Source organism: Phasianus colchicus, chromosome 14 (assembly GCF_987193195.1).
Source record: "Phasianus colchicus chromosome 14, bPhaCol1.hap1.1, whole genome shotgun sequence".
Lineage (NCBI taxonomy): Eukaryota > Metazoa > Chordata > Aves > Galliformes > Phasianidae > Phasianus > Phasianus colchicus.
The window spans coordinates 18,474,142-18,500,691 of NC_143449.1; the positions used below are offsets into that span (position 1 = coordinate 18,474,142).

The 26,550-nt window shown below is 58.6% G+C and overlaps 1 protein-coding gene and 1 long non-coding RNA gene across 4 annotated transcripts; both read right to left on the reverse strand.

Annotated features, from left to right (window-relative positions):
- Positions 1–85: 85 nt before the first annotated feature.
- Positions 86–5,696, reverse strand: LOC149916054 (uncharacterized). 2 transcript variants are annotated; one of them, XR_016471168.1, is made up of 4 exons: positions 5,237–5,696; positions 3,426–3,631; positions 2,468–2,553; positions 86–2,216 (listed from the first exon to the last, which is right to left on the reverse strand). It is a non-coding gene; the product is annotated as an uncharacterized LOC149916054 (long non-coding RNA). The 2 variants fall into 2 exon arrangements; XR_016471167.1 differs by having other exon boundaries at positions 86–2,553.
- An 11,988-nt stretch (positions 5,697–17,684) lies between these two features.
- TSC22D3 (TSC22 domain family member 3) lies at positions 17,685–25,190 on the reverse strand. 2 transcript variants are annotated; one of them, XM_031594063.2, is made up of 3 exons: positions 24,794–25,190; positions 19,012–19,063; positions 17,685–18,618 (listed from the first exon to the last, which is right to left on the reverse strand). In XM_031594063.2, exons 1-3 carry the CDS (start codon positions 25,096–25,098, stop codon positions 18,373–18,375), a joined length of 603 nt encoding a protein of 200 aa, XP_031449923.1. In that variant the 5' UTR covers positions 25,099–25,190; the 3' UTR covers positions 17,685–18,372. The 2 variants fall into 2 exon arrangements, with proteins under 2 accessions (XP_031449923.1, XP_090006603.1); XM_090150477.1 differs by lacking the exon at positions 24,794–25,190 and adding an exon at positions 19,347–19,526.
- Positions 25,191–26,550: the final 1,360 nt, after the last annotated feature.

Below are 26,550 nucleotides of genomic sequence, written 5' to 3' on the forward strand. Positions count from 1 at the left end.
TGTCCATCCCCGGCCTTGAGCTGGGTGCCCCCCAACCGCTCAGGGCCCACCGGTGGCCTGGGGCACCCCCAGCTCAGGGTAGCGGGGCAAAGCGTCACCGCCCTCTGAGCAAAGCAGGGGTTTTGCAGCTCCTGGATGCTGGGAGTTAGAAAACAAAACAAAACAAAATAAAATAAAACAACCAAAGCCGTGGTGTCTAAAACGAGCGTTTAAGCGGCACCCGTGCTGCCTGGAGAAAAGAAGGCTGTGGGGTGAATCATTGCAGCCTTTCAGTACCTGGAGGGAGCCCGCAAACAGAAGGAGATCAACTCTTTGGAAGGGGAGATAACTGCAGGACAAGGGGAAATGGTTTGAAGTTGACAGAGGAAAGATTGAGGTTGGGTGTCAGGGGGAAGTTCTTTCCTATGAGAGTGGTGAGGTGCTGGAACAGCTGCCCAGAGAGGCTGTGGATGCCCCGTCCATCCCTGGAGGTGTTCAAGGCCAGGCTGGATGGGGACCTGGGCAGCCTGGGCTGGTGTGAAATGCTGAGGTTGGTGGCCCTGTATGCTGCACAGGATTTGGAGCTTCATGATCCTTGAAGTCCCTTCCAACCTGGACCGTTCTGTGATTCTGTGATATTGCAGCTCCTCCCCAACCTCGCTGATAAACTCTTCAGAGGAAAACCTTTTATGGCTGTTATGTCGGCGTTTACAGCACCAGCCCACAGCACGCGCTGCCAGTGGGGACGCTGGGTGACCTCTGTCCCATCAGAGCCAGAGCTGAGCAAGAAAACAAAGCCATAATGATAACACAGAGATATTTTTAGACCAGCTGTTGTCAAACAGCTTTTCCTGTGAAAAAACAAAGCAGTCCCTCCCAAAGCAGGGGAATACCTGTCCCCTGCTGATTTCATTAAGCCACTCTCTCTTTTTGACCCTTTTTCTCCCTTTGCCAGCACTGCCCCGGCAGCACGAAGCAGGGTGACTGCCGGCTGTTGCCTGCTATGGCTGGGCTCGCTGTGTAGGTGCCTTATCTCAGTCCTCAGGTGGCTTTTGCACTTTCCCCTGCAGTATTGAAGCGCCCACACACCCTCAGATTACGACAGGGCAAGGTTAGAAAGGTGTTCTCCTGCTTGCACCACGTGCAGCACCAGAGTTACCTGCTTGGAGGAAACGGTGAGCCAGGGCGTGTTAAAACTTGGGCTGTGCAATCTCCTGGCAGCCTTTGTGTTGCCACAGCAGGAGCTAGCAGTGGGGAGAGCTCCCCAGAGCTGAGCACCTGAGTGAGGCAAATGGCCCCCAGGCTTCTGCCCAGGCCAGAGCAGTGAGGTCTGTGCTGTGGAAGGAGACACAGACAGAGCATCCCTCCTGATCTCCAGCCCACTGTTGCTCTTGGCATTTTTTTTACTGCAGGTTTGCCCTTGTTTTCCCCTCCAGTCCTGCCCAGCTGTTGGCAGAGAGAGGTATGAGCAAGCTTACTTCTTCTTGAGATCTCTGCTCCTTTTGCCACCACAGCAGAGACCTCCTCCAGGCAGCACCTTTGCTGTGGAATGTGTCTCCATCTTTGTCTTCATCAGGAGCAGCTGTGCAATGCACACCAGTGCACTTAGCACCAATCACACCGTGTGCCAGTGCTGCCCCGGGTGGCAGCTTGAGCTGCTTCTGAGCTTTCTGGGAGCGAAGCCAAAAGAGCAGCTACCATAATTCATGACATTCCAGAGGAGCTCCATTTCCATGAAAAACGGAGGAATGAGATGGAAGATGCTCTAGAAATAACGTACCGAGAGGTCTCAGATAAAAATGAAGGCTGTATTTCAATGACTAAAATTAACCCAACAGGCAAGTGATGCCCCATAGGCACAATGACTGCTGGTTAACTGCAGTCCGATTAAAAATCAAGCAGCAAGGAGCAGGGAGCTTGGAAACATAGAGTGGAGCTCACACATCCCTATGTGTCACCTAGCGAGGTGGAAGAAAAGCATGATTCAGGTTCTCACTTCCCTGGTACTTCTGCCTGTCATTATCCCCGGACGTTTTGTTATTAGCAACGGCTTAAATCAACACGAGAGATTAGCAAGAACGTGTGGAAAGGTGGGGTGGTTCTGCTCGTTGTGTGTATGGTGTGGTAACACCGATTGGCCAAGGAGCTGTGGGGTGGATGGTGGGAAGCAGAGAGGCGTGTGCTGGTGGATGGCATCGTGTTCTGTTTGCTTCCCCTGAGCTGTGCTGCTCTGTTCCCTGGTGCAGAAAAAGAAAAAAAAAGCTTTCAGGAAATTGAAACAAGTCCAGCAGAGTCATTCTTCCCTTTGCAAACTGAGTCGCTTAATATTTATCCATAAAATGAGGAAAAACACTTTATATAGAACAATGCAGAGGTGGGGGAAGAGAGAAAGGACTGAAACACAGCACCTCGGACACTTTACTTCCTATTAAAATAAATACAAACCCACCAAGTTTGCAGGTCCCTCCGTGCCTGCTGTTAGCCTTACCGCCGCTGAGCGATGCTGTGCCCTGCATTTCTGTCACGTCTCCTTGTTTGCTCGCCAGGAGCCTGGCTGCCTGCTGTGCTCTGTGCCTGTTGAATAACCATCGAGTGCAGGGAGGAATCCCCTGGCATTGCTTCAGATCCCCGCACCCGAACTGAGCGCATATCCAGAGCTACAGAATGGAACTTCTTCCCCCGAAGACCCCATGTGAGGGAGCACAGGCTGGATTCAGCCCATCACCCCGAGGAGGGGCTGCATTCGCAGAAAAGCAGTGTGCACCGGGCTGCTTCTGTTCTTGGAAATCAGATTTGCAGCAAGCCACAAGTGATGGAAAGCGAGATTTGCTTTATGTGCCACATCCTTGGCTCAACCTCGGCTAGCAGTTCTCAGACAGAGCATCCCGATGTGCGTCCCAAAATCGGGCTGAGGTGCCAGATGGGTGCAGGGTTGGGATGTTTTGGGGTGTCCTGTGGCTCGGGGCGCCCGCTGACTGTGCTGTTGCCATACGAGGTCGCTCTGCCACCGCGCCTCGACATCCCTGCGCTGGCCCCGCAGGGCCACAGCTGTTCCCACTGCACGGAGCCAGAGTACACTGTGTTCGCCCAGAGTCCTTTATTAAGCAAAATGTTTATGCATGCCTCTGCTCCGATGAACATCTTGGCTGGCTCATGCAAAGCCTGCTCTGCGCTGCGCCTCCAGCTGCCAGCGGGCCTTGGGAAGGGTCAGGAGGACCCTAAATTTAGGATTCTTCTGCTGGATGCATCCCCATGGTGGGCAGCCCCTACCTTGGTCTCTATGCCCTCAGCCCTGCTGCAAGCCCTTGATGCCCCGGGGTTGCTGCTGGCCCCTTTGAGGGGCTATGGGGGGCTGTGCTTTGGGACCCATCCCAGAAAACCTCCCAACCCTTTCCACTTTAGCAGGGCTTTGGGGTGCAGCTGGGGGTTCCAAAAAGAGCTGGTACCTGGGCTCCAGCATGTCTCTGGCAGTGCAGAACAGCATTCCTGGCATTGTTCCTCCTCAGCAGACTCCTGGCACATCACCCTGATGTGCTGCCACCGTGTCCATGCTCCTTCTGAGGCCTCCAGCCCTTCCAAGGGGTTTCCCCACTGAGAAGGGAGCTGCACACCTTGGGCAAGGGGCACCAGCACTTTGAGGTCTCATATAGTCCTGCGGATGAATCCAGAGCCATGGAAAGGTGTTGAGAAGCTGGTGGGGACCTCAGGACACCAATGTGTGATGAGGATAGGTCCCACATGGGTGCATCCATGGGCACATGAGCTTGGATCTCTGCTGTGGATCCCACAGTTGAACAGTGCCTCAAGGAATGACTCTGTCTCATGTTTTGGAGGGTCACATGAGATGGAGCATCCCAATAGCACAGCGAGGCTGCAACAAACCAGTGGGACCAGTGCTGAACTGATGATGTTTGTGTGCCTTGTAAGAGAGACCAGCCCAGCGTGTTTGCAAGGGAGAAGAAGGGATCTGCTGCAAACCTCAGGGCTCACTGCCTTGAATTTGGGATGCCAAAAAGCTGGTGGCCACCAGATGCCAATGGCCTTTGTGTTGGTGACATCGTGCCATTGGACACATAGGTGTGCCTGGCCGCCCGTGCAGGCTGGGGGACTTTCCCAAGAGTGCTGGCTTTCGGCAGAGCTGGTTGCCCAAGCAGCCCCATGGCCCTGCCAAGCTGCGTGCCACGGCCCTTGCGCAACGGTGTTGATAAACACTGCAGGGCATGCCAAGTCCTGTGGGACGCAGCTGTGTGCTGGGGCTGCAGGGAGTGCCCGGCGAGGCAACAGGAATTTTCCACTCTCGGCACAGTACATCTCGCCCGGCCGGGTATTGACCCAGTGAGGTGAAGACTTGTCTGTTGGTGTCCCAGCTGCCTCTGTCTGACCCTATCAGCCCTGCTGCACAACCCTGTCCTGGGCACTAGTCAAGGCAGGGGGCACAGCAGTAGGGCTGGAATAGGGTGCCACTAAGCCCAAGGCAATCCAGCCATCCCCATGGAGACGCTGTGTCCTTAGCTTTCCCTTTCCAAGGATGTTATTGCTTTCCAAGAATAAGGACCTTGTCCTGAGGGTGTACTCCATGTCCCCAGGACTTGCTTTGTCCTTGGGATGGAGATCTCTTTGGAGTTCCTTTTTGCATTCACCCCACATGGTGTGCAAGAGAGAGCCTTTCTGAGAGCCTTCCTCCTCAGGTCTGCATGGGAAAGCCACTGGCATAGGGATGCTCATGTAGATGGTGCTTTGTGCTCCCAAACCATGGAGTGGCACGGGGCCCCCCAGTTTGGGACATTCCTGCTTGGTTTAAAGGAGCCTGAAGGGCAGAGATCCCAACTATTCTTTTTGGGAATCATTTCAGGCCCTGATGTCCAGCTCTCAAGTTTGCTGAGGGGCTCCATCAGCACTTGGTTTGTTGCAGAAGTTGGGCAGGGAGTTAAAGGACCCTTCCCTTCTTTTCCCTTCTTTTCCCTTCTTTTCCCTTCTTTTCCCTTCTTTTCCCTTCTTTTCCCTTCTTTTCCCTTCTTTTCCCTTCTTTTCCCTTCCCTTCCCTTCCCTTCCCTTCCCTTCCCTTCCCTTCCCTTCCCTTCCCTTCCCTTCCCTTCCCTTCCCTTCCCTTCCCTTCCCTTCCCTTCCCTTCCCTTCCCTTCCCTTCCCTTCCCTTCCCTTCCCTTCCCACTTTCCCTCTTGCTTTCACTCTCTCCATCTCTTTCAGTTATTCTTTCTGTTTCTCTTTCTCTTCTCCACCCATTTCTCTCTCTCTTACCTCCCTTTTTTCCTCCCTTCCACTCCTCCCTGGCCTTGCCCCTTTCTCGCAGAGAGACTTTGCCACCCTGCAGTCCCTCTGCCTGTTCCCTGTCAGTCCCCCAAAGCCAGATCAGCAATTCCTGACGCACAGGTTTCCCCCAGGTCTCCAGCACTGGTGACAGTGCAGTGACAGCACAGTGACATTCGGTGACGCCAGGCTGGTCATTGGCACAAGGCAGGGTGCTGGGGAGAAGCACAGCTTGGGCAAAAGGCAGCGGAAGAAACAGCAGGCATGCTTGGGACGGGCTGTTCTCACCACACGATGATAAGGACAGTCAATAATAAAAACAGGCAGCCGGGACGCAAGCCCAGCCTTGAGCCAGCGACCTTCAGGAGCTGGGTTACTGGAGCAAGCCCAGGCTCTTGGCAGCAGGGACAGCGAGCGTGCAGCCCTTCACACCCTGAGCAGAGGCTGTGAATCTTCATGCTCATTCAGTGCACCTTCAGAGATGGGAGCTGATGCTCTCTGGATGCACACGGTGCTCATATTGCAGATGGCAATGCACATGCGTGCTGCCCAGGCGAGCCCCTGGAGCAACCCTGTGCTCTTACATAAGGAATTGCATTTACAAACCACTGTGCAAACATGACCCACTCACCAAGAACACCGTCTATCTCAGCAAGATCCTGATAAAGCAAAAAAAAAAAAAAAGAGGAAAAAACAGCTTCCAATCAGGGCTGTTTATGTCTCGTGACCCGGGAGGGGGAAAGGTTGATGCTTGTGCAAGCCAAGTCCTTGCAGTGCTGTGGGACAGGGCTCGGCGTGACAGTCTGGAAGGTTCGAGCTGGCCGAGGTCCCGGTGGGCGTCCGTCCCACAGCAGCTTCTGGATCTTTCAGAGCTTTGGGATCTGTGCAGAGAGGCATGTCCCAGTGCTCAATGCATTTCTGCAGATCAAAGCCTGGACGTTTCTGGGGCTGCAGGATCCCAGTCTCAGGGCGTTCCTTTCCCCCCACAAAGCACTTCCCCATGCCAAGGGGTGCAGGATGTGCTGTCACACCACGTGTGGGATCTCGTGTTGCTGGCATGCTTGGGGGGGATGTGGGCATGCAGCTGATGCTATAGGGCACGTGCTTCTCTCTGCTTGCTTTGGGGAGCCTTCCCAGCACCACCCGTCCTATGTAGCCCTCCTCTCCTTCTGACCGCTGCATCCCTTTGAGCCACGGGGAAAAGGCCCAGCACAGCCTCAAAACAGCAGGGATAAAAAACCTATAGGCTTGGCAGACAGCAAAACCGAGAGAGGAACTGGGAGTTAAAAATAACACTGCTCACAAGGAGCCATCCCCCTGTTCCCAGCCGCCTGCTCAGAGATGGCCTGTGAGAACTGCAGTCCCATGGGGTACCCGAGCCCTCTGTCCTGCTGTGCGGGAGGTGGCTGGGAGCAGCACATCCATGCAGCCTCTCCTGTGCCTGACCTTAAATGCACCTGTGGGTCTGGAGCAGAGGACAGGGCTTGCAGTGAGCCGTGCTGCAGCACCCTGCCTTATCTCACCCTGCATGCCACTGCCTCGCTCCTCCCTGCGAGCACAGCCATGCACGGCGGTGAATCAGCGCCTTGGGCTGCGCTCCTTATCCCTGTGCAAGGACAGCCACAACCCTGCGACCCCACAGCTGGGAAGCCAAAGGGCACTCAAGGTTGGGAAGTCTTTCTAAAGACACCTCCCTGCTTTGAAATCCTATGTGCTGTTTGTTTTGTTTTGTTCTTTTTTCCCTAGTTCCTTTGGTCTCCTTGCATAGGGCTCCCAAGGCGCTGCTGTTAACAGCTGGAGCAGAAGGGATGGAGGGCACTGCGGGGTGGGAAGATGCACAAGCAGAGCTGGAGCCTGAGCATGCCCTCCTCCCAGGCAGAGTGAAAGCACAGAGCATGCAGCTTTCCTCCTGCCTCTGCCTCCTGCAGCTCCCAGGACACCCTGTGCTCGGTGACAGTGAGCCCCTGCCCTTCATCTCCCAGCGTCCCCCCTGCAAACATGTCCCAGAATGGGGTTATTCAATCCCTGGTCAGATCTCATCCTCTGGGAGAGGAGTCCCAGCATCCCATGCCCACATCCTGGTGATCCTACAGGATCCCTCACCAGCGGGATGCTTAGGGTAGGGATCACTGGGGGGCACGGGCTGTGCACTGGCTCACACCACAGGGCTGTGGTTGCAGCATCGCGGCGCTCAGGCGTTGCGGTTTGCAGGCAGCGGCGCGCACAAACCAGAAAGAACAAACTGTTCAGCCGCCAGCCCTTCCAGCTTCTGCTTTCGAAGTTATCTAACAGCACAAACAAAACCAGAAGGCGCTGGCTGGGCTGCAGCTGGCCTGCAGCGAGGGAGAGGCACAACCCATCCCATCTCTGTCCCCATCCCTGTTCCCTGCTCCCGTTCTTGTTCCTACAGACAAGCGTGCCATGTGGAATCGCTGCGCGCTGTTGGACCCCTGGCACATGAACTGGGTCTGCTGAGGGAGAACGGAGGGAATGGGATGGAGATGGGGACTGATCCCGGGTGCTTCAGTGGCAATGGGACGTGGCCTTTGGTTTTGCCTCCCTGCGGGATGCACAGCCGACGGGGAAGCAGCGTGTGGCTGAGCAGTGCATGGGGATGGGATGCTCCTCTGTACCCCTAAACAAGTCAAGCACTCAGAAGGTGCTATGTCTGCCCTTGCCCCTCTGCAAAAGGTGCAGCACGGGGGCATCCCAGACATCTCACAGTTGTCCCTTACAGGAAAGGAGAAACTGGGCCCTGAAACCCCCGGCTGTGCCGCAGCGTCACAAGGGCTGAATTCACACGCAGGGGTGCGGGTGGGAGGGGGAAGTGGGGAAGGGGTGGGGAGCCGGGTTACGTGGCCCCGCCGTCTTCCTTCCTGCACCAACACACTGGGTATATAAACAGCTGAGCTATAATTATCGGGTGGGAGCCGGACGGAGCTCCTGGGCACAGCGCTGCTGCAGCTGCAGCACTGGGGCCATGAGGAGGTGAGGGATGTGTCCCCATGGGGCAGAGATCCTCACCCCAATGCTCCTCCTGCACGGGTTGCTGATTGTGCCTATCCCAGCTCCTGCAAGACTTTCTTGTAGGATGGGGGATCCATGTAGGATGGAATCATTAAGGTTGGGAAAGACCCAACCCCTAAGATCATCTAGTCTGACTGTCAACCCGTGGATCCGTAGGGATGCATGAAGGAAGGGGAGCCATGGAGGACAGGGGATTCATGCAGGATTGGGATCCATATAAGATGGAGATATACGCAGGGTGGGGGATCCGTGCAGGATAAGGATCCATGTAGGACAGGGATCCTGGCTACTGGATGTTTCACTAAACACTTGTGCTGTTTCAAGCTGAGGTAACCATGGCTTGGGTTGGGATTTCTGCAGCTAATTAAAAAATAGTGAGCTGGGAAGGGAAAGCTAAGAGATGGCATGTAGACGCCCAGTTGTTGCAAAAGGCTCAGCCAAGGGCTGGCGGTGGGACATGTGCTTGGGGTCAGCTACATTCCCAGCTCCTCCAGCCCCGTCCAATAACAGTGTTTGCTTTCACTTCCCCGCTGGGCTTCCAGGACAGGCGAGTGCTGGGAATTTTCCACAAGAAGAGAAACAAAACCAGAAGATGCACAAAGAAAACAACGTTCAGACTTGGAACTAAGGAAGGAATCCATCATTTCCTACCCAAAAGCCATCCGTACGTGGGCAAGGGAGGGGACAGGGAATGGAAGCAGCCACCTGAATGAGCTGAATGGGACACAGAATGGTCCTGAATGAGCTGAATGGGACACAGAACAGTCCTGGCTGGGGTGGGAGGTTGGTCCACTCATTTTGGCCATGGGGCTGCCAGCTGGCTCAGGCATGGGTACACCACAGGTGGGAGGTGAGGCTTTGTGCCATACCCTGAGGTGCATGAGGTGGTCTCTGTGCCCCCCAGAATGGGATTTTCTGCCCTGTGCTACAGATTCCTGGGCTTCAGAGCTGGCTTTGTACCTGGTGGGGGTGTCAGCACCCTGAGCCCCATCTCACCTGCCCTGCTCCTCCTCTGCTGCCGGGCAGGGCAAACCTGGATTAGCTGTTCCCCAGCACATCCCAGGTATTTGCTCCATGGGACTCCCCTCCCGGAGGGCTGCTGATGAAAGATTGAGTGCAAGTTGCCAGCAGAGCAAATTGCGTCAGACTTTCCCCGTGAGAGAGGCACAGCCCACATTGCAAAGCCCCTGTCCCGGGTGCTCCTGTCCCAAACGAAGAGCAGGGAGCTGCAGGGGCACTGCTAAGCAAGGGTTCTCCTCTCTAGGAATGTGCAGAGGGCAAAGACCTCCCACTGCAGTGTCCATTCTGTCCCTTCCATCCTTGAACAAACCCCACAACCTCAGCCCTCCAGCTGTGAGCCCCATCTCTATGCTCTTCTTGCACACAGGGGTTATTTTCTCCCAGCACAGAGGTAGCTGGCCTGCCTCGTGGGCTCTGTTTTCTTCTATGTGCCAACCAAGCAAAGCTTCTTCCTTTTCCCCCCTGCTAATTGTTTCCGTATGGCTGTAATTTCACTGTGTCCCGGAGCAGGGCTGGGTTCCCTGCTCACACAAGATTGAAAACAAGAGGTTTCCAACACCAACGCTGGCTGCTGGCAGGCAAGCACATCCTGCACGCCGTGCCCAGGAGCCAGCTGTGCAGTGCCAAGGATGCTCTACTGCCTCTGGATGAAGCCAGTGCAATTTTGGAGACCTGGCAGCCCCATCTCTCCATGCGCTCTTCCCTTGGGTAGGGAAGGCAGCAAGTCGTGCACCAGGCTTTGCACATCAGAGGGACGGGCTGTGCAGGGCATGCAGACAGCTAAGTATAGCCACGCTGTCGTGCACAGCCCTGGGTGCACGCTGTGCTGTTTGCAAACAGCAGTCCTGCTGACATGTTGCTTCCTTCCTCTGCACCCGGTTGGGAAAGAGCAGGGCAGCAGCTGTGTGCTGGTGACTCATTGGGAATGGGACTGGGTATCCACCAGCTCTGGTGTGGGGTTGGATGTGCCTCGTGCACCGACCTCTGCCAGCACCTTGCCTTGGCCCATGGGCTGTGAGTTGGGTCTTAGGGGATGGGGATGGGCGAGAGCTGCCCCCCACCATGGGGCTGCATGGGGCTGATGTTGGGTTCAGCCAGATAGAGGTCCCATAGGAGTGTCTCATGAATGCAGGCCTAGCAGCTAATGCTGTTTTCAGTCCTCTGCTGGTGATGGACCTGCTTGCTGATGGGATGACGGTGAAAGGCACAGCAGTGACATCTGCTGGGTGGCACCATGGAAGACCCCCGTGCCACCTCCCAGCCTCAACCCGGCCCCAGGGCTGCTGCCAGCACCGGGATCTGCACACAGACCTGAGCTGGGGAGTTGGAGTGCTGTGCCCACAACTGGGACGTGGAGATGCTGCTCAGTGGTGGCTGCTTCACAGAAACCCCTCTGTTTTGGAGGTGCTCATGCCCTGCTTGTCCTTATCCCACTTTTAGCACCAGAGAATGAACACTGCTGTCCCCATCCAGTGACGTGGCCGTGATGCTCAGAGGCACATCCTGCTGCAGCCGTGATGCTCTGGGAGTGAGAGATAGACACCATTCCCACGGGATGCTGACCGATGGTGCTCCCACCCCACTGCAACATCCTCTCAGGGCTTCATCCTCCTGCAGCTTTATGGCACACGAGACCACCCTTCCACCCCCAGCACCCATCCCTTCCACCCCTGCAGGTTGCACCCTTATTTATCCAACCCATCACCGGGATGCAGCCCTGCTCCCTCTCTGCATCCCAGCTGTTCTTCCTCTTGTTTTCCGCCAGCTGCTCACCCACAGCTAAAAATAACCAGGAATTTACAGCCGTCGACCTTGAGCTCAGCCCGGCCCCACTCTGTGCTGTGCCAGCAGCACTGCAGCTCACCCAGTTTCTCCTTGGGATGATGGGGTTGGGACGTGCTGTGGGGGCACCCCACATGGTTCCCAGCGTGCAACCCCATAGGTCACCATGGGATTTTGCTTTTGATTCATTTGAGCCAAGCGTTTTCCAGTGACGTTTCCTTTGCGGATGCTCTGAGCGTATATTTAGAAAAGTTTCCAAGTTTTTCTTTTTCCCCCCACCCTGCTTGGGAACGCAGGAAATCACAGTTTCTGTGTTGTCTCTAAAAGGAAAACTGAGATTGCTGAGTGGTCACCGTGCAGCCAAAGCCTTCAAGGAAGACCTGAGCCTTATGCTTGGGGGGACCAAGGGCTGCAACCGTGGAGCTGTGATGTTTGGGTCACCCTGCAGCCCTGCAGAAGGGCGCTGAGGGTCACCACAGTGTCACAGAGGGAGCATCCCCAACCTTATAATTTCTCCTTAGGTCATTTTCTCCTTATGTTTAACCTAAATATGCCCTCTCCCCATCCCTTGGCCTCATGGCATCCTCTGGCTTTGTCATTGCCATCCTTTGCTCCTGAATCCCCTGGCAAAACCGCCTCACATGTCACCTTGTTGGGTTGCTCAAGGGGCACTGCTCGTTGATTTTTAGCACCTTCTCAGGGCAGGGATGGCTCAGCTCAAAGGCAGAGGAGCAGGAGTGATTCAGTGCCCGCGTTAAGCAGATTTACGAGGTTGTTTCCCAAGCAAAGGCTGTGCTGCCAAACCTCAGCCCTTCCACCAAAACAGCCCCAGTGGGAATCAACACATCCACACCAACCCCTAACCCTCACCCTGACCCTAAGCCTCTCCCCCTTGTTTCAGTGCTTTGGTGGGAGATGGGGTCTCCTCTGGCCCCACGGCTGTGAGATGAGCTCCTCCTTGGGCTGAACCAGCAGAAAAAAGGTCCTGGGGTTTTGCTGCTGCTGCTCGTTTTCAGACAAACCAATGGAACTGCAGCCTTCCAAGAAATGCGTCCCTGGGATCCTGCCCAGTGGGCAAGAAGACAGCTCTGGAACATCACAGTGCGGAGGAGAGATTGAAAACAAGTGAGGAACAGGGGAAAATAAAAAGGCTCTAAGTACATAAATACGGAGGGCAGAGGAGCCAGCACTTTGTGCTCCGCTTTTGATTTGTTGTTGTTGTTTTTAATCTGAGATTTGGGAACCGGCTGCTATTTATAGCCCTCCCCTCATCCACAGCACTGATCCCTTCCAGATGCTGCAGGCTGGGGGGCAGAACGGGGCTGTGGGGCTGCCCCATAGCGGCAATGGGGGGAGCACAGCATGGCTCCTTCCCCATAGCGAAGGAGGGCTGGTGTTGGTGCGCTTGGTATTGGGACTGGGGAGGCTGAGACGTCACCATCTCCCCGATCCCAGAAAGAGCCATGAGTTGTGGGGTGCCCGTGGCAGAGCTGACAGCGGGTTTCCTGCTTGTGGGGAGGATGCATGGTGACTCAGCGGCTGGTAGCCGGGCAGCGGGCAGCAAACAGCCCCAAACATTGCGGGTAGGCTGTGTGGGGCTGTGTGTCAGCAGGAGGAGGCAGCCGTGCTCTGACTGCACCCACAAGGGATGGATTTGAGGGATGTGTTTGGGGACGGTCCTTTCCTATGCTTACACGTGCTCCTCCGCCTTCCCCAGGGCATGGAATGGGTTATTTTTGGCCTTTTTCAGCTATTTCGGGCTATGAGGCATATGGGTGTGGGAAGGGGAACACCGGCTGTGGGCAGGATGGAGGGCGAGTTGCTTCCCATCGCTCGGGGAGGGGATGATGATGAGGAGCAGCCCATTTTGGGGATCTTCTCACCCAAAAAACATTCCATGCGCAGGGCCCCAGGTGGGTCCCACTGCCCTGGTCTCCCTGCAGGCTTGGGATGCTTTTCCTGCTGACTGTGCTTGTCGAGAGGTTTTCAAGAAGCCCCGATGGCACACGAGCTTGTGGAGGCACGCGGAATGCCTGCGGCGTGACGGGAACATGGCCACGGGCACAGGGACTGCATGCCATTGGGAATGGGTATGGGAAAAATAGGTCGCCGGGCAGATCCTGCCTGCAGGCAGCCCCCGGATGACCCACTTTGGAGCTGCGCACCGCAGTCCCTCAATGTCACCGGCACGAGTCCTGCAGCCAGGATGGGCACAGCCACAGCACTGCCTCCGTCACGGCCGTGTAAACACCGCCTGCGAATGGCTCTGAGTCAGCAGCTGGCCACAAAAACACCCAAACATGGTAGCAGGGTGAGCGGCACGGCCCGGAGCATCCGCAGTCCTTCCTGGAAGGGCATGGAGAGCTGCAAACTCCGACATTCCCCCCGCAGGACTCGGCGCATTGCGCGTGGCAAACGTCATCTGCATTGCAAACACCTGGAGAGGCGCAGAGTGGTGTTAGGGGAGCAAACAAGTGTTCTTCTGCACTGATGGCAGGGCTTCTTCTGCGCTTGCTGGGGACTATGGGGAATGGCAAGCTGGAGGCTCAGAGTTTAGGTTAGTCAGGCTGTTGGCTTTGGATAAAAATCATCACCAATAAAGAAATAAATAAAAGTGGAAATAGGAAGAAAGAAAATGTCCTGGTTTTGGAGTGCCTTGGGAGTGGGTTGGGGTGGGAAGTAGCAATGCAGGGTGGTGACACAGCATGCAGGAGGTGCTGGGGGGTGCTGAGGGCTGGGGGCAGTTCCTGGAGGACAGCACCCACCTGGAGGGACACTGAGTGTCACTGCTGCGCTGGTGGCGGTGATGCCAGCCCTGGTGCAGTTTCAGAAAACAGTAGCTGTTGTTGCTATGGTAACAACATCACAACAATCACAATAATTACCCCATCTTCCCAAGCTGGTGGCTTCATGTTTTGTCACTCAGGCTCTCTGTACATCCTGCTTTCTGTCCCATGACAACCAGCGCAGGGACAACTGTCAGCGACTTCCCCAAAGCTCTGCCCACTCTGCTCCCCACACTTGCCCTCAGCATCTCTGACCCTTTGGCACAGGGATGCTGAGCTGGAGCTCACGGGTTCTCAATGCATGGGAAGCTCAGAGCATCATCCCATCAGCATAGGTCTGTGCTCTGCATCCATCCTTCGTGCACCAGAGCGCAGACCTCGTGTCCCCACGTCATGCCACGCTCTGTCACCAGCCCATGCCACATGGCCAACCCGCAGCAGGGATGCTCAGAGCAGGAGGATGCTGAGCCCCATCCCTGCAGGTCTCCCAGCCAAACCCCTGCTGCTGGTTGAGGTAGCTGAGCCGGGAGGGCTTTGATGTGCCACTCCACCGGCTGCTACAGCTGCTGGGCACAGCGGGATGGCACTGGGCGGCAGCTTCACAGGCACAGCACGGCTCTGCCTTGTTCTCATCCCCATGTTACACAACACAGGTGGACGGGAGGGCAGGGAGATCCAGGCGGCAGAGGCTGCAGAGCTGCTGCATGGCTGGAGCCCTGCGAGATTAATTGGGTTAATTGAGAGGAAGCCGGCAGTCGGCGCGCCGGCCGGGTCCTGTGTGCTGGTGTGGGGTCAGCATGGGGATGGAGGTGCTCTGGGGACACTGCGAGATGCTCTGGGGATGCTCACAAGGAGCATCCAGAGGGGTACCCATGCTGCTGGGAAGATGTTAGGAAATCCTAATGATGGGAGCTTCCCAGGATGGAACCCACATGCTTGCATCCCACCGATGTACTGCTGCGAAACAAGCACCAGTGGTGTCAGAGGGCAGGATGCCAGCCCCGGTTCTCTGCACACTTTGTGCAGTCCAAAGGTTTCCTCCTGGAGAATGAATAACCCAGCCCAGTGGCACTGCACTGCACTGCAGTGGGGTTTGGGGGTCGGGTGCCTTTTTGGGGAGGCTCTGGCTGGAGTGTGGTGAAGGAAAGGAGCTGCCTCCTGCGCTCCTGCACACCTCAGCCAAGTCCTCCCAGGCGCCTGCCTTTCCCACACTGATTTTCCCAGGGATTAACGCTGCTTCTAATGATCAATTAAACCAAATTGGCCGGGTCCCACAGGCCCCTAAATCCTGGCTAATCCCTGGCACTCGCATCGCTCATTCATTACGCCACGGTCCCCGGGGTGGAAGCGTCTGCACAGAGCCCACACCGGAGCCCTGTGTGTCCCCTGGGGCAGCCGTCTGGACCTCAGGTCCCTGTTTGTCATCGAGCAATTTGCTCCGGTGTTATTTGCCTTTCTGTGCATCTCCCTTTCTGCTCAGGAATGAGGAAGTCGGCTTTCCTGGGCAGGTTTACAGCTCACAGCCCCTTATCTCCCCAAATAGAGCCCATTAACTCAGGCAGCGTTCAGGCAATCACGTCTCCCTGCACTTTTCTCCTCCTTCTGCTGTAAGCCGTGCCCTTGCTCAGCATCCTTCCCTACTTGTCTGTAATGCCAACTCTAAATCTCCCTCCCTTTTCCCCCTGCTGGTTTAAACCATGGAAGAGGATTTTGCATGGAGCAGCCGTTGGGGTGGCTTGTAGCCCCCCAGAGTCCCTGGGGTTGACTTGGAGGCTCACTGTGGGCACTCAGGGCTTGCATCATGCACTGCTTTGGCTCTGGCTGCGTTCCTGGCTTGCAGAGCCCCTTTTCTCCATCAGAGACCCCACATGCCCCCATGTTAGGTCAGGCTCCTGGCACTGATAGGGCAGAGTGGAAGGAGAGTGATTCTTCCCTGTTGTCAGCCCATCTTCATCTTCATTCCCATCCCATTCCCATTCATCCTATCCTAGTCCTATCCCCATCCCTGCTGCATCCCATCCCATCCCAACACCATCCCTCCTCTATCCCATCCCCATCACTATTTCATCCCCATCTCTATCCCATCCCCATTCTAGCCCATCCCCTCTTCATCCTATTCCCATCACTGTCCCATCCCAACACCATCCCATCCCATCCCATCCCATCCCATCCCCTTTCCCATCCCTGTTGCATCCCATCAGTCACACCCACCACCCCCATCTCTATCCCATACCCAGCCATATCCCTTATTCATCACCTTCCCCATCCTCATCCCATCCAATTCCATCCCATTTCCATCCCATCGCCTTCTCCATCCTCACCCCCAATCCCCTCCCTGTCCTCATTCCCTCCCCAACCCCATCCATCCCATCCCATTCCCATCCCTTCCCCCACCCCACCCCCGAGATGTGGGGCTGCCTGCACCATGCTTTGTGGTTGGGGCACAGTTGCCATGGGCTGTGCCAGCGTCCCCCCACGCTGGGAAAGCCCCGCTCAGCCCAGCAGCCGCTTCTGTTATTTTTACATTTTCAACAAATCGACCGTTTCTTAGAGACTTCCTGACGCAACGCCTTAACCCTTTGCTGCCCGGACTGCTGCAATCCCATAGATCCCCACCATGGGGAGGGGGGTGACATGAGTGACTGTCCCTAGGAAGGGAAAGTCCCTCGTCACACCCCACACTGCAAGGCGAGGGGACATCAGTCTCGGAGGAGCGGGTGGCACAGGGGGGGCCCTGCCAGCCACAGGGAGGGGTTTGTGGCTGCTCTGCCCGTGCCATTGGCTGTCCCAGTGTCACACCATGCTGCCAGTGCTCTGCCCATTGGGGGGGGGGGGAGGTGGAGGGAGGGAGGTGTAACTGGGAAAGTGGTTTTGGGGTGAGTGAGCTGTGCGGGATGGGGGGGGCAGCCCACTCACCCACCCACCCCTGCAGAAGGGTGGGGGACAGAGGGTGGGGTGTGGTGACACTGAGCACCGTGCCCCATCCCTGCATCCCATCCACACATCCCAGGTTCACTCCTGTATACAGGGACTGCCCTGCCCAGATACGCACACAGCAGGGGGAAAGCCTGCACACGCGCGTGCACCTGCAGGGCTGCGGCACTGCCCAGAGTGGGGTCCCAGCCCTGGGATGGGGTGGGGAGCAGGGAGAAAGGACACCTCATCAGTGTTCCGTGGGTCTGTGTTTTGGTGTTTATCAGCGTTTCCTTGGCACCAACCGTTCCCAGCCCTGCTGTGACTCATGTCAGATTGGCTTTGCACCACCCTCACCGCAGTGAGGTCTGAAGCCACGGCAAAAGGCTGCAGGATGCGGTCAGCACGGCACAAACCCCACGGTACATCCCCAGAGGAGGGTGCTGCACCCATCCCACTATGCTGCATCCATCTCAAACTCCATTCCTGCCAGCTGCAGGGCATCCACAGCCCCAGGGTTGTTCACATCCATCACAGCTCTCTCTCTCGTATTGTATTTCAGGATGGCCCAATCTTGTGCTCAGTGCTACAAGATGCCATGGCACCAACAGTGGACAAGTGCAGCCCCCTGCACGACCCCCAGCACATCCCTGCACACACGGGGACACTGAGACCTGCAGGATCTGCTCACCTTCCTCCCCACAGGATGCAGGGTGCTGCTCTCATCTCCAAAATCCCACGAGCCCATTCAGGGGTCTGACCCAAACAGAAGGAGCAGCACCACGAAACCCAAAGGCTTGGCAGCACTTGAGAAACAGCAGCCCCATCCCACCCCCAATCTCAATCTGTATCACCCCATCCCCCCAACGGCCCTCTCCCCATCCCCAGACACACAGCACGGGGGCAGGAGCTTCTATAAAAAAGTAAACTTTATTGCCATTTCTACCTAAAAATGTACACAACCACATCACTGCTCCAACCGTCCGACGTCTGCAGGGACGTCCCGTCGCTCGGGGGGGAGCGCTGCACCCATCGCTGCCATCCCCCATTTCGGGGCTGTTTTGGGGCCTCTGGCCACCCAGTTCCCCCAGTTCCACCCCGGTGCCATTCCAGTCTGCTCTTAAATCCTGCCCAGAAGGGCACAGCCGGCCCACAGCATCCTGCAGGCACCGTATAGACACAGCTACAGAAACACCTCAACTATAGTCAAACAAGGTTTGGTTGGTTTTTTTGGTTGCTGTTCTCTCTTTCTTTCCTTGTAATCCCCACACCGACGTGCGTGCAACCACGACAGCTGCTCAAGTCCAGGTTTGGGTTGCTCCCCCCACCCCCCACAACGCTGGGGCTCGGCACGCTCCTTCCAGCCGCAGCCCCATGGACAGCACTATGGGGTCTCAGCCAGCTCTGCCCCACACAGTGCGGGGAGGGCAGACAGGTGGGGGTCAGCCACCGGCATCTCCCGGAGGGATGAGCATCCCGGCACCGGGCTCCGGCAGTCCTCTGCGCCAAGGGAGAAAAACTTGGCTTATTTTGGTATCGTTGCAGGAGATGAAGTAGAAAGAGTTCCGTGGCTCTGCCCACCCCAAGGACAGAGCCACTTTACACCGCAGAGCCCCCCGAGTGCTGGGCCGGGGGGGCAGCCCCTGGGCTCTGCTCCTGAGGGTGCAACACCTCGGATGGGAGGCGTGACTGGAACTTCTCCAGCTGCTCGGGGCTGGCCAGGGTCTTCAGGAGGCTGTTCTCACGCTCCAGCTGCGAGTTCTTCTCCAGCAGTTCCTTAATTTGCTCCTTCAGCACCTCCACCTCCTCCCGCACCGCATACATCAGGTGGTTTTTCACCAGGTCCTGCATTGGGAGGGGAAGGATGGGGTCCATTGGTGGGATGCTCATGGAGCTGCCCCACAAGGCACCCCCCCTCCATCACCCCTGCTGATCCATCACCTCCCTCCTCGGGGTGCAGAGGCAGCCTGCAATTCCCTATCACCCACAGGGTCTCACTCAATCCCCAAGACCCCCGAAGGGTCCCACCCCCCCTATTCCCCCTTCATCCCCCCCGTTTCTCTGCGCACTGCGGCGCAGACGGAGCCAATGAGCACTGCCAGCTGCAAGCAGACAAAGGAGCCGCTCTGCCCAGCAACAGGCTGGGGAGCAGGGGGACCCCTATGCTGGGCATGGCACCACCCGGGAGCAGGGACCCCCCCCACAAACCCCTAAAGATGATAGAAGGCTGAGGCTCACCATTGCCTGCTCGATCTTGTTGTCAATGGCCACCACGCTGGCTCCGGAGGCACTGGAATAAAGCAGGGAAGGTGCACGTTAGCAGCAAATCCCCGAGATCCGTGCAGTGGGGCGTGTCTCCCGACCCCTCCATCAATGGCGCAGCAAGCAGAGAGCCCCCCCCTGCATGGGGGGCAACGAATGAAGCTCATCTCTTAATGGGACGGAACACGGAAAGTGCCATTCCCACAGGGGGCGACGCACTGCGCTCCCCACTTCACGGGGTCAATGCTCCACGCTGCCGCGTTTCGGAGGGGCAATAAATACCAGGATGGGAGCCCAGGGGCTGCCCCTACCTGTTGTCCAGCTTCACGGAGACCACGTCCCCCCCGAGCAAAGAGGAGAAGAAGGAGATGGAGAAGTTGTGCAGCTGATAGACAGCCACCTCCATGGGGGAGTGGTACACGCCGGTGCTCATGGCTGCGCGGATCGATACGGAGAGCTGCGGGTCCGGAGCGCACTGCGGGGCCCGGCTCACCGCCCTGGCTTATATGGGCGGCGGGCGGGGACACGGGGGGGGGGGAGCCGCCCCCAGCGCCGCAGCGCCGCTCCCGGTAATGCTGAGAGCTGCCCGCTAATTGCCCGCTAATTGCACGGGGTCCTCCATGGGCCCAGCGCTCCTCCCCTGATCCGTGCTGCGCCCCAGAACGTGGGGTGCTGAGGGGTTTGGGGTGGGGAGAGGGGGGTGGGCCCCGAGTTTGGGGTGACTGTGGGGTGAGGGGCTCAGTGTGGGGTAGGGAGAAAGGGTGTGCGGAGGGAAAGGGGTCTGCAAACCAAGGGGAGTGCAGAGAGAAAGGGGCACCAATTGGAAGAGTGTGCAAAAAGAGACGTACAAAATAAGAAGGGGTGTGCAGAGGGGAAAAAGGGCGCACGAAACGAAACAAACAAAAGGTGCGCAAAAAGTGAAAAGCGGGGAGCAAAACGAAACGGAGAGCGAAACGAAACCCGGAGAGAGCAAAACAACCCGTCCTCGGGCGGCGAACCGAGATCGGCTCGGAACAAAACAACGAGAGGGGAAAGAAAAAAAAAAAAAAAAAAAAAAAAGCACAACAGAAACGGGAGCGAACAACAACCCCGAGAGCAAAACAACCCCCGGGCGCAAAACAACCCGCGGCCGCCCCGCCTCCTCCTCCCCCCCCCCGCCCTTGCGTAACCCCGCGATGCTGCTGGGGGGTGGGGGAGGGCAGCCCCCTCCCGTGGCCGGGCTCGGGGCTGCAGGACTGCGCGACCCCCCCCCCCGGCTCTGCATGGGGTCCTGGGGGACACAGAGGGTGCAAGCGTTGAGCTGCACCGTGTGTGTGCTGCATGTAGGGCACCCTAAAGCCGTGGGGCGGGGGGGAGGAGGAATGTTGCTACCCTAAAGATGTGGGTGGCAATGATACCCAGTCGCCCACCCAGGCTGGGCTAGCATTGCCCCCCTGCCTTGCTCCCTATCCACACCCGGAGCTTATCGCTGCCCTCTGGACCCAGCGGGACTTTGTCCCATTGCTGGGTGCTCTGTGGAATTACCCCTCCAAAAAAATCCCCACTGATATTTGGGGTTGGTGCCATGGCCGTGCCCTCCGAGCGGGGAGGGGTGCACCCGAACCTTTCCTGGGTCTTCTGGGGGTGGGATGGCTGAGCAGATTGCCCACCCACCCACGGAGGGGGCACACACGGGGATCCCTTTCTCCCCGTCAAGAGGTGGCACCTTGCCTTGTGCCAGCCCCATCCTGACCCCCGCGGAGCCCCTGGACCCCCACAGCCCCACTCACCAGTCCCTCCTCCTGAAGAGGCTCGGGGAATACGGCGGGGGTGCGGCCATGCCCCTCTGTGTCCCCTCTGCACCCCACAGCTCTCCAAGGGCACAGCCAGGGCACTGGCCGCATCCCGGGGCTGCAGGGAGGGGACTTGGGCACGGGGTAGGGACGCCGAGGGGTGACCTCAGCCACGCTCAATTGTCCCTTTCAGAGCCCGGAGTGTCACCCGGGGCAGCGGGCGGGTGAAAGGCGCTCTGTGTGTGCAGGGTGACAGCCCTGAGATGCCACCAGGCGGGCAGGACGCGCTCAGCGGCACCGTGCCGGGGTCCCCACGCAGCAGGAGCCCACCCAGCCCGGTGTACTTGTGGCACCAGGTGCCAGAGCACTGAGGGGTGTGCGCACACACAGCTTTGTGCCTCCCAAGCTGTAGCACATGGGGAATCTCAAGGCAGCTCCACGCAAAGCCCTGCACCTGCTCGAGGTGTGGAGTGCACACACACGCCAGGGTGCAGCTTGCAACCTATGCACACCCCCCACACACCCCCATGGCATGCACACGTGTGCATTCCCACACATCTTGGCACTTTGCATGCACACACCTGCACGCACACGCTTGTGTGTGCACGCCCTGCAAGCACACGTGTGCCCACAGATCTTGCAGGCACGTTGCACGGCGAGTGCCACTCGTGGCAATCCTGGAGCCCTTCGGCTGCTCCGTGCCCCCTCTGGCCCTCCTGCTCTCTCCCAAGGCCTCTGCTCAATGGGAGGAAGGCCCTGCAAAGGGTTGGTGCCGTGGGAAACGCTCGCTGCCGGCCTTGGGGAGGCCACCAAGTGCTGCAGGAGCAGTGCCAAGCAGACCTCCAGCTCCAGGCGCACAGCAAAGCTTGCACGCACGCAGAGCAGAACCCCCCGCCCCAAACCCCCAGCCCCACACTATGTCCCTGTCCCCAGGACTGGGGGCTCACACACCCCTCCGCCCATCACGTGGCCCACAGCACAACCCCGTGGGCGTGCACACTCTGCTGGCAGCTCCTCCAAACCCCAAACCCGGGAGCCCCACGGCAATGGGGCCTCAGCGCTTTGCACCAGGGGAACCCCAACACCCCAGTGCCACACCCGGGGGTACCCCCCCGCCTTGGGGAGGCCGTGCAGGGTGCAGGGGGGGGCTGGCAGACTCCCCGCTCCAGCTGTAGGGCGGCCTGCTTCCTCTGATAAAGGGACTTGGCCGTACTCCCAGTTCTCAGCTCGTTGGCGTGCGAGCGCGCAGCCCCGCTGAGAGCCGCGATTTTCCTTTTTCTCTCCAACTTTGTCACCGGGACCCCGTCCCACACCCCGCCCCACTGCGCCCTGCTAGCATCAGTTTGAGGATGCAGGGATGGAGAACACGTGGATGGGAGGCGTGCGGGAGCGGCTGGCTCGCTAATTGGAGAGCAGCTCGTTAGGATAAGGAGAGGATACGGGTTGGGAAGCAGTGTGTGGGCACCCTATGCAGCGACACCCCACAACCCAGGAAACACAGCATCCTTCCCAATCCAGGCTTGGCACAGGACCCAAAAGCAGACAGATGGATTGGATGAAGCACGGACAGCACAGCACTGAGGTCAGGGGCTGAGCCCTGAGATCAGACTGGGTCAGGAGATTTGGGGCTGGTTATTAATATCCCACCTGGCCTTTGCGAAGCACGCCGGGCACTTGGAATGGGACGCGGCGCTGCAGTCCCCCCCCTACTGACATTTCAGAACAATAACAACACTGAGGGCACGGGGCCGTGCAGGGCGTGCAGCTGTCACCCTGCTGCTGTGCCCCATGGGTCTGGGCACCACTGTGCCACTGCTTGGGGATGGCCTCAGAGTGTGCCTGAAACCCCGTGCTACATCTCCATCCAAACTCTAATTCCCAACCCAATCCCAACCCTAAAGCCAACCCTAAAACTAACCCCAACTCCTAACCTGAGCCCTAAAACAGCCCTAACTCCAAACCTAAGACTAATCCCCAAACTAATCCTAACCCCAGCCATAGACCTAACCTTAACCCCAACTCTCATCCTAACCCCAGCCCTAACCACAGCCCTAACTCCAACCCTCATCCCAATCCCAACCATAACTGTAAACCTAACTCCAACCCTCACCATAAACCTAACCTTAACCCCAACCCTCACCTCAGCCCTTACACCCATTCCTAACCCTAAACTCAACCCCAGCCCTATCCCTCTCCCTTTCCCTCACCCTACCCTGAACAGCTGTCCCATAGGACTGAGGTTGGGCTCCCAGCCCCACAGGAGCTGCCTGGTTGGTATTGAGAATTGATGACCTCTGGGGTCTTCTCCACCCCAAGTGCCTCCATGATTCCATGGGACCTCTTTAAGGATTCTACATCACACCCCAAAACCGGTGCTGGGGGGGCCCCTGGCTCCCCCCTCCCCTCCCCCCCCACAGGTCTAAATACAACCTCAGACAGAGGGTGACAAACTCCTGTCCCCACGCCAGCAGCACAGATAAATATAGCTCACTGCTCATCGGCGGGGCACGGCCATGGGGCGAGCACAGCCCTCCTGCTCCCCTGCCCCACAGCCAGTGGGGGCCATGATGCTCAGAGCCCAATGACCCCTTTTTTGGGGGGCTCCCACGCAGTTCAGCCCTGGCTCGCAGCCCCACGCCCACCCGCTGTCCCCTGCTCAAAGCCCTCTTGTCACTGCAGCCCACACGCTGCAGGAATGCATTCTGCAGAGCAACCCCTCTGGGTTCTGTATGGCAGGGACTGGGATGAGCAGCGCTGTGCCATAGATGCCACCTCCTGCCCCCTGAGTGGGGTTGGGATTAGCATTGGGGTCGAGGTTAGGGTTAGGGGGGAAGGTTATGGTTAGTTTGGGGGTTAGTCTTAGGGTTGGAGTTAGGGCTGGAGTTTAGTGCTAAGGTGAGGGGTTAGCATTGTTAGGGGGCAGTTTGGGGGTTGAGTTTAGGGTTAGGAGATGGGATTGGTTTTAGCCTTAGGAGTTCCTATGGCAAGAGCATGGAGCATCCCTTCTGCATCCCTGCAGAGAGCACACAGCTGGGGGAAACCCCCAAACCAGGCTGGGGGTGCCGAGGGTGGACTTTGTGAGCCCCCCAATGTGAGCCTGTCACCACTGCACACTGACCCATCATTCACGCTGCCTCCTCCTGCAGGTATCCATGGGCCACCGTGGCCACCGAGCGCAGTGCCAGCAGTGCCATACCCCCATGGGCTGCAGTGCCAGACCCCCATGGGCTGCATTATCGGGGTGTTCCCTGGCACCACAGCCCTCACCCCATCCACTATCGCCTCCCGCCTCACCTGACGCATTCCCCGGGAGGAGAAAGTTCAGGTTGGAGCAAAACAACAGCGGGTGCAGGTGTGGGCATTGTGGGGAGAGATGCAGGAGGGGGGACAGATTGGGGCAGCGTGGGGCACCAACCCCAAAGTGGACACACCATAACCACAGGCACTGCTTTCGTGGGTGCACAGCTTCGGTCTCCAGCACGCATGGGGGGACATTGCCGCCTCCCTCCACCGTGTCCCTCCCTCCCTCCCTCCCTCCCTCCCTCCCCGCCCGCATCACACTACGCACGCGGGGAACTCTCGGCGTCTCTCCCCCATTTCCCCCCATGGGGCGTGCAGAGGTGCTCTGGCGGGCAGCCCGGCTCCTCCTCTCCCACCTGAGCGTCGGCTCCGCGTTATGCAAGGGCTGCGGGAGCCGTGGGGAGAGGTCACGCAGGTGCCACGTGCGGGGCCATGTGCCCCCACGCAGCGCTATTTTGGGGACACCGACGGGAGCGCCCGATGGGGGCTGTGCGGGGGATGGGGAACGGCTCCAGAGAGGGGCTTCCCACGTCCCACCGACCCGTAGGGGGCTGCAGGTGGCACCACCCCAAGTGACAGCCGTCCGTGTCCCCGTCCCTCCGGGCACGGCGGGGACGAGCGCGGGGTCCGGGCAGCGCGGCACGCAGCCGGCAGCGGAGCGCGGCCCCGCAGCAGCGGGCACCCACCTGTGGAAGAGCAGCAGGATGGAGAGCAGCGTCTGGTCGATGTTCCTGTTGCAGATGCCCTGGTTGAGGAGGTAGCAGGGGTCCCGCACGACGGGCTCCAGCGAGTCCTGGCGCATGATGGAGCTCAGCTTGGCGGCGTTCAGGTTCTCGCCCTCCAGCTGCTCCCGCAGCTGCCGGAAGCCGCTGGCGGTGGGGCTGCCCGGGTTGTTGTTCTCTCCCCCCCCGGCCCCCACCAGGTCCAGGCAGCAGTTGCAGCAATCCAACCCCACGGGCGAGCGGCACTGCTCGCCGGCCGACGAGGACATCCCGGGGCCGAGCGCCGCGCGCAGCCGCCCGGCCCCGCTCCTCCCGGCTCCGCTCCGGTTTCGCTCCCGCTTCGGCGAACGGCGGCCCCGAGCGCCCGGCCCCGCTCCCCGCCCCGCACCGCCGCCCCACCCCGGGGAGCCCGCCCCGCCGGCACCCGCTGCGGGCAGCCCGGCACCGCCCCATGGCAGCGCCCGGAGCTGCGGAGCTCCCTCCGAGGGGACGGCTGGCACCGAGCCCGCTGGCTCAGCCCCGGGGGTATCAGCACCCACCCCCCCCCACGCCGGTCACCCACCGCCCCGTGCGGCACACACTGCCCTGCCACGCTGCCCTGCTGAACTCACTGCTCCATTGGCACCCAATACCACACGGGCACCCGCTGCCCTACTGCTCTGCTGGCACCCAATGCCCTATTGAGCACCCGCTGCCCTACTGGCACCCCCTGCCCCATTGGCACTCGTGCTCTATTGGCACCCAATGCCCCATAGGTACCCGCTGCCCCACTGGCACCAAGGTCCCACTCTGTGCCTCCTGGGATGGCTGCGACATCAACCCCACTGGGTGTCCCATTGGTGCCCCACTGAGCACCTGTTACCCCATAGGCACCCAAGGTTCCACTGGTACCCAAAGTCACACTCTGTGCCCCTCGGGGTGGTTGTGACATCGCCCCTGAAGTTCAGGGCAAAGCCCCAGAGGGTTTTGGGAAAGAGGAGCTCCCAGGAGGGCAGAGCACCCTCAGTATGTGGGGCTGGAGGATTGGGCGAGGGGAAACACAGAGAGAGAGAGGAAAGGTGATTTTGGAGCATGGCAGGAGCATCTCCCAGGACAGCGAGCTGTGAGGTGCAAGGAACCAATGGGAAATGTCCCAGTAGTGGTTGTGGTGGGGATGGGATGCTCAGTGTTGGGAGAGGGAATGGGGAGTGGGCAGGAGGGGGAGGCAGTGAGAGGCAGCCCTGCATGCAGGGGGTGGTGGGCAGAGATAAGGGCAGATAATGTGGGTCAAAACCCAGCTGGCACCCAGCACCTGGCACCCGGAGCAGGGTGGTACAGAATGGGTGCTGCTGTGGGAAGGCAGAAACACTCCATCAGCTCTCCTGGTTCCCTTTTTGGAGAGGAGGAAGAGGTCTCATGTGAGGATGAAGCGCTCTCCACCCCACAAGGACCCGTGGCACCAGGCTGCCGTGGGCATCTGTCACACAGCTCTGCTACAGTGCCTTGTGCTGCCCCACAAGTGGCCGTGGGTGCCCGGGGGGGGGGGGGGTTGGAGGCTACTGCCATCCCGTGGGCACAGCAGGGTAGGGCACAGCACTGACACCCACCAGACACCATGTGCCACCTGTCCCCAAGGGTGCCAGCTGCTGTCCCCGTGTCGGGGCTGTGATGTGAGGCTAAGAATACCCGGTGCTGTCACAGCTGTGACATTTCCCGGTGCCACCCCCACTCCAACCCGCCGG

What these genes read in the sequence shown, in the direction of transcription:
- TSC22D3 (XM_031594063.2), bottom strand. Translation starts at nt 25,098, where the DNA reads ATGTCCTCGTCGGCCGGCGAGCAGTGCCGCTCGCCCGTGGGGTTGGAT. An exon ending in ATCCTGCTGCTCTTCCACAG is followed by an intron (nt 19,064 to 24,793) that starts GTGGGTGCCCGC and finishes GCTTTATTCCAG; the next exon opens with TGCCTCCGGAGCCAGCGTGG. An exon ending in ACAAGATCGAGCAGGCAATG is followed by an intron (nt 18,619 to 19,011) that starts GTGAGCCTCAGC and finishes CTCCCAATGCAG; the next exon opens with GACCTGGTGAAAAACCACCT.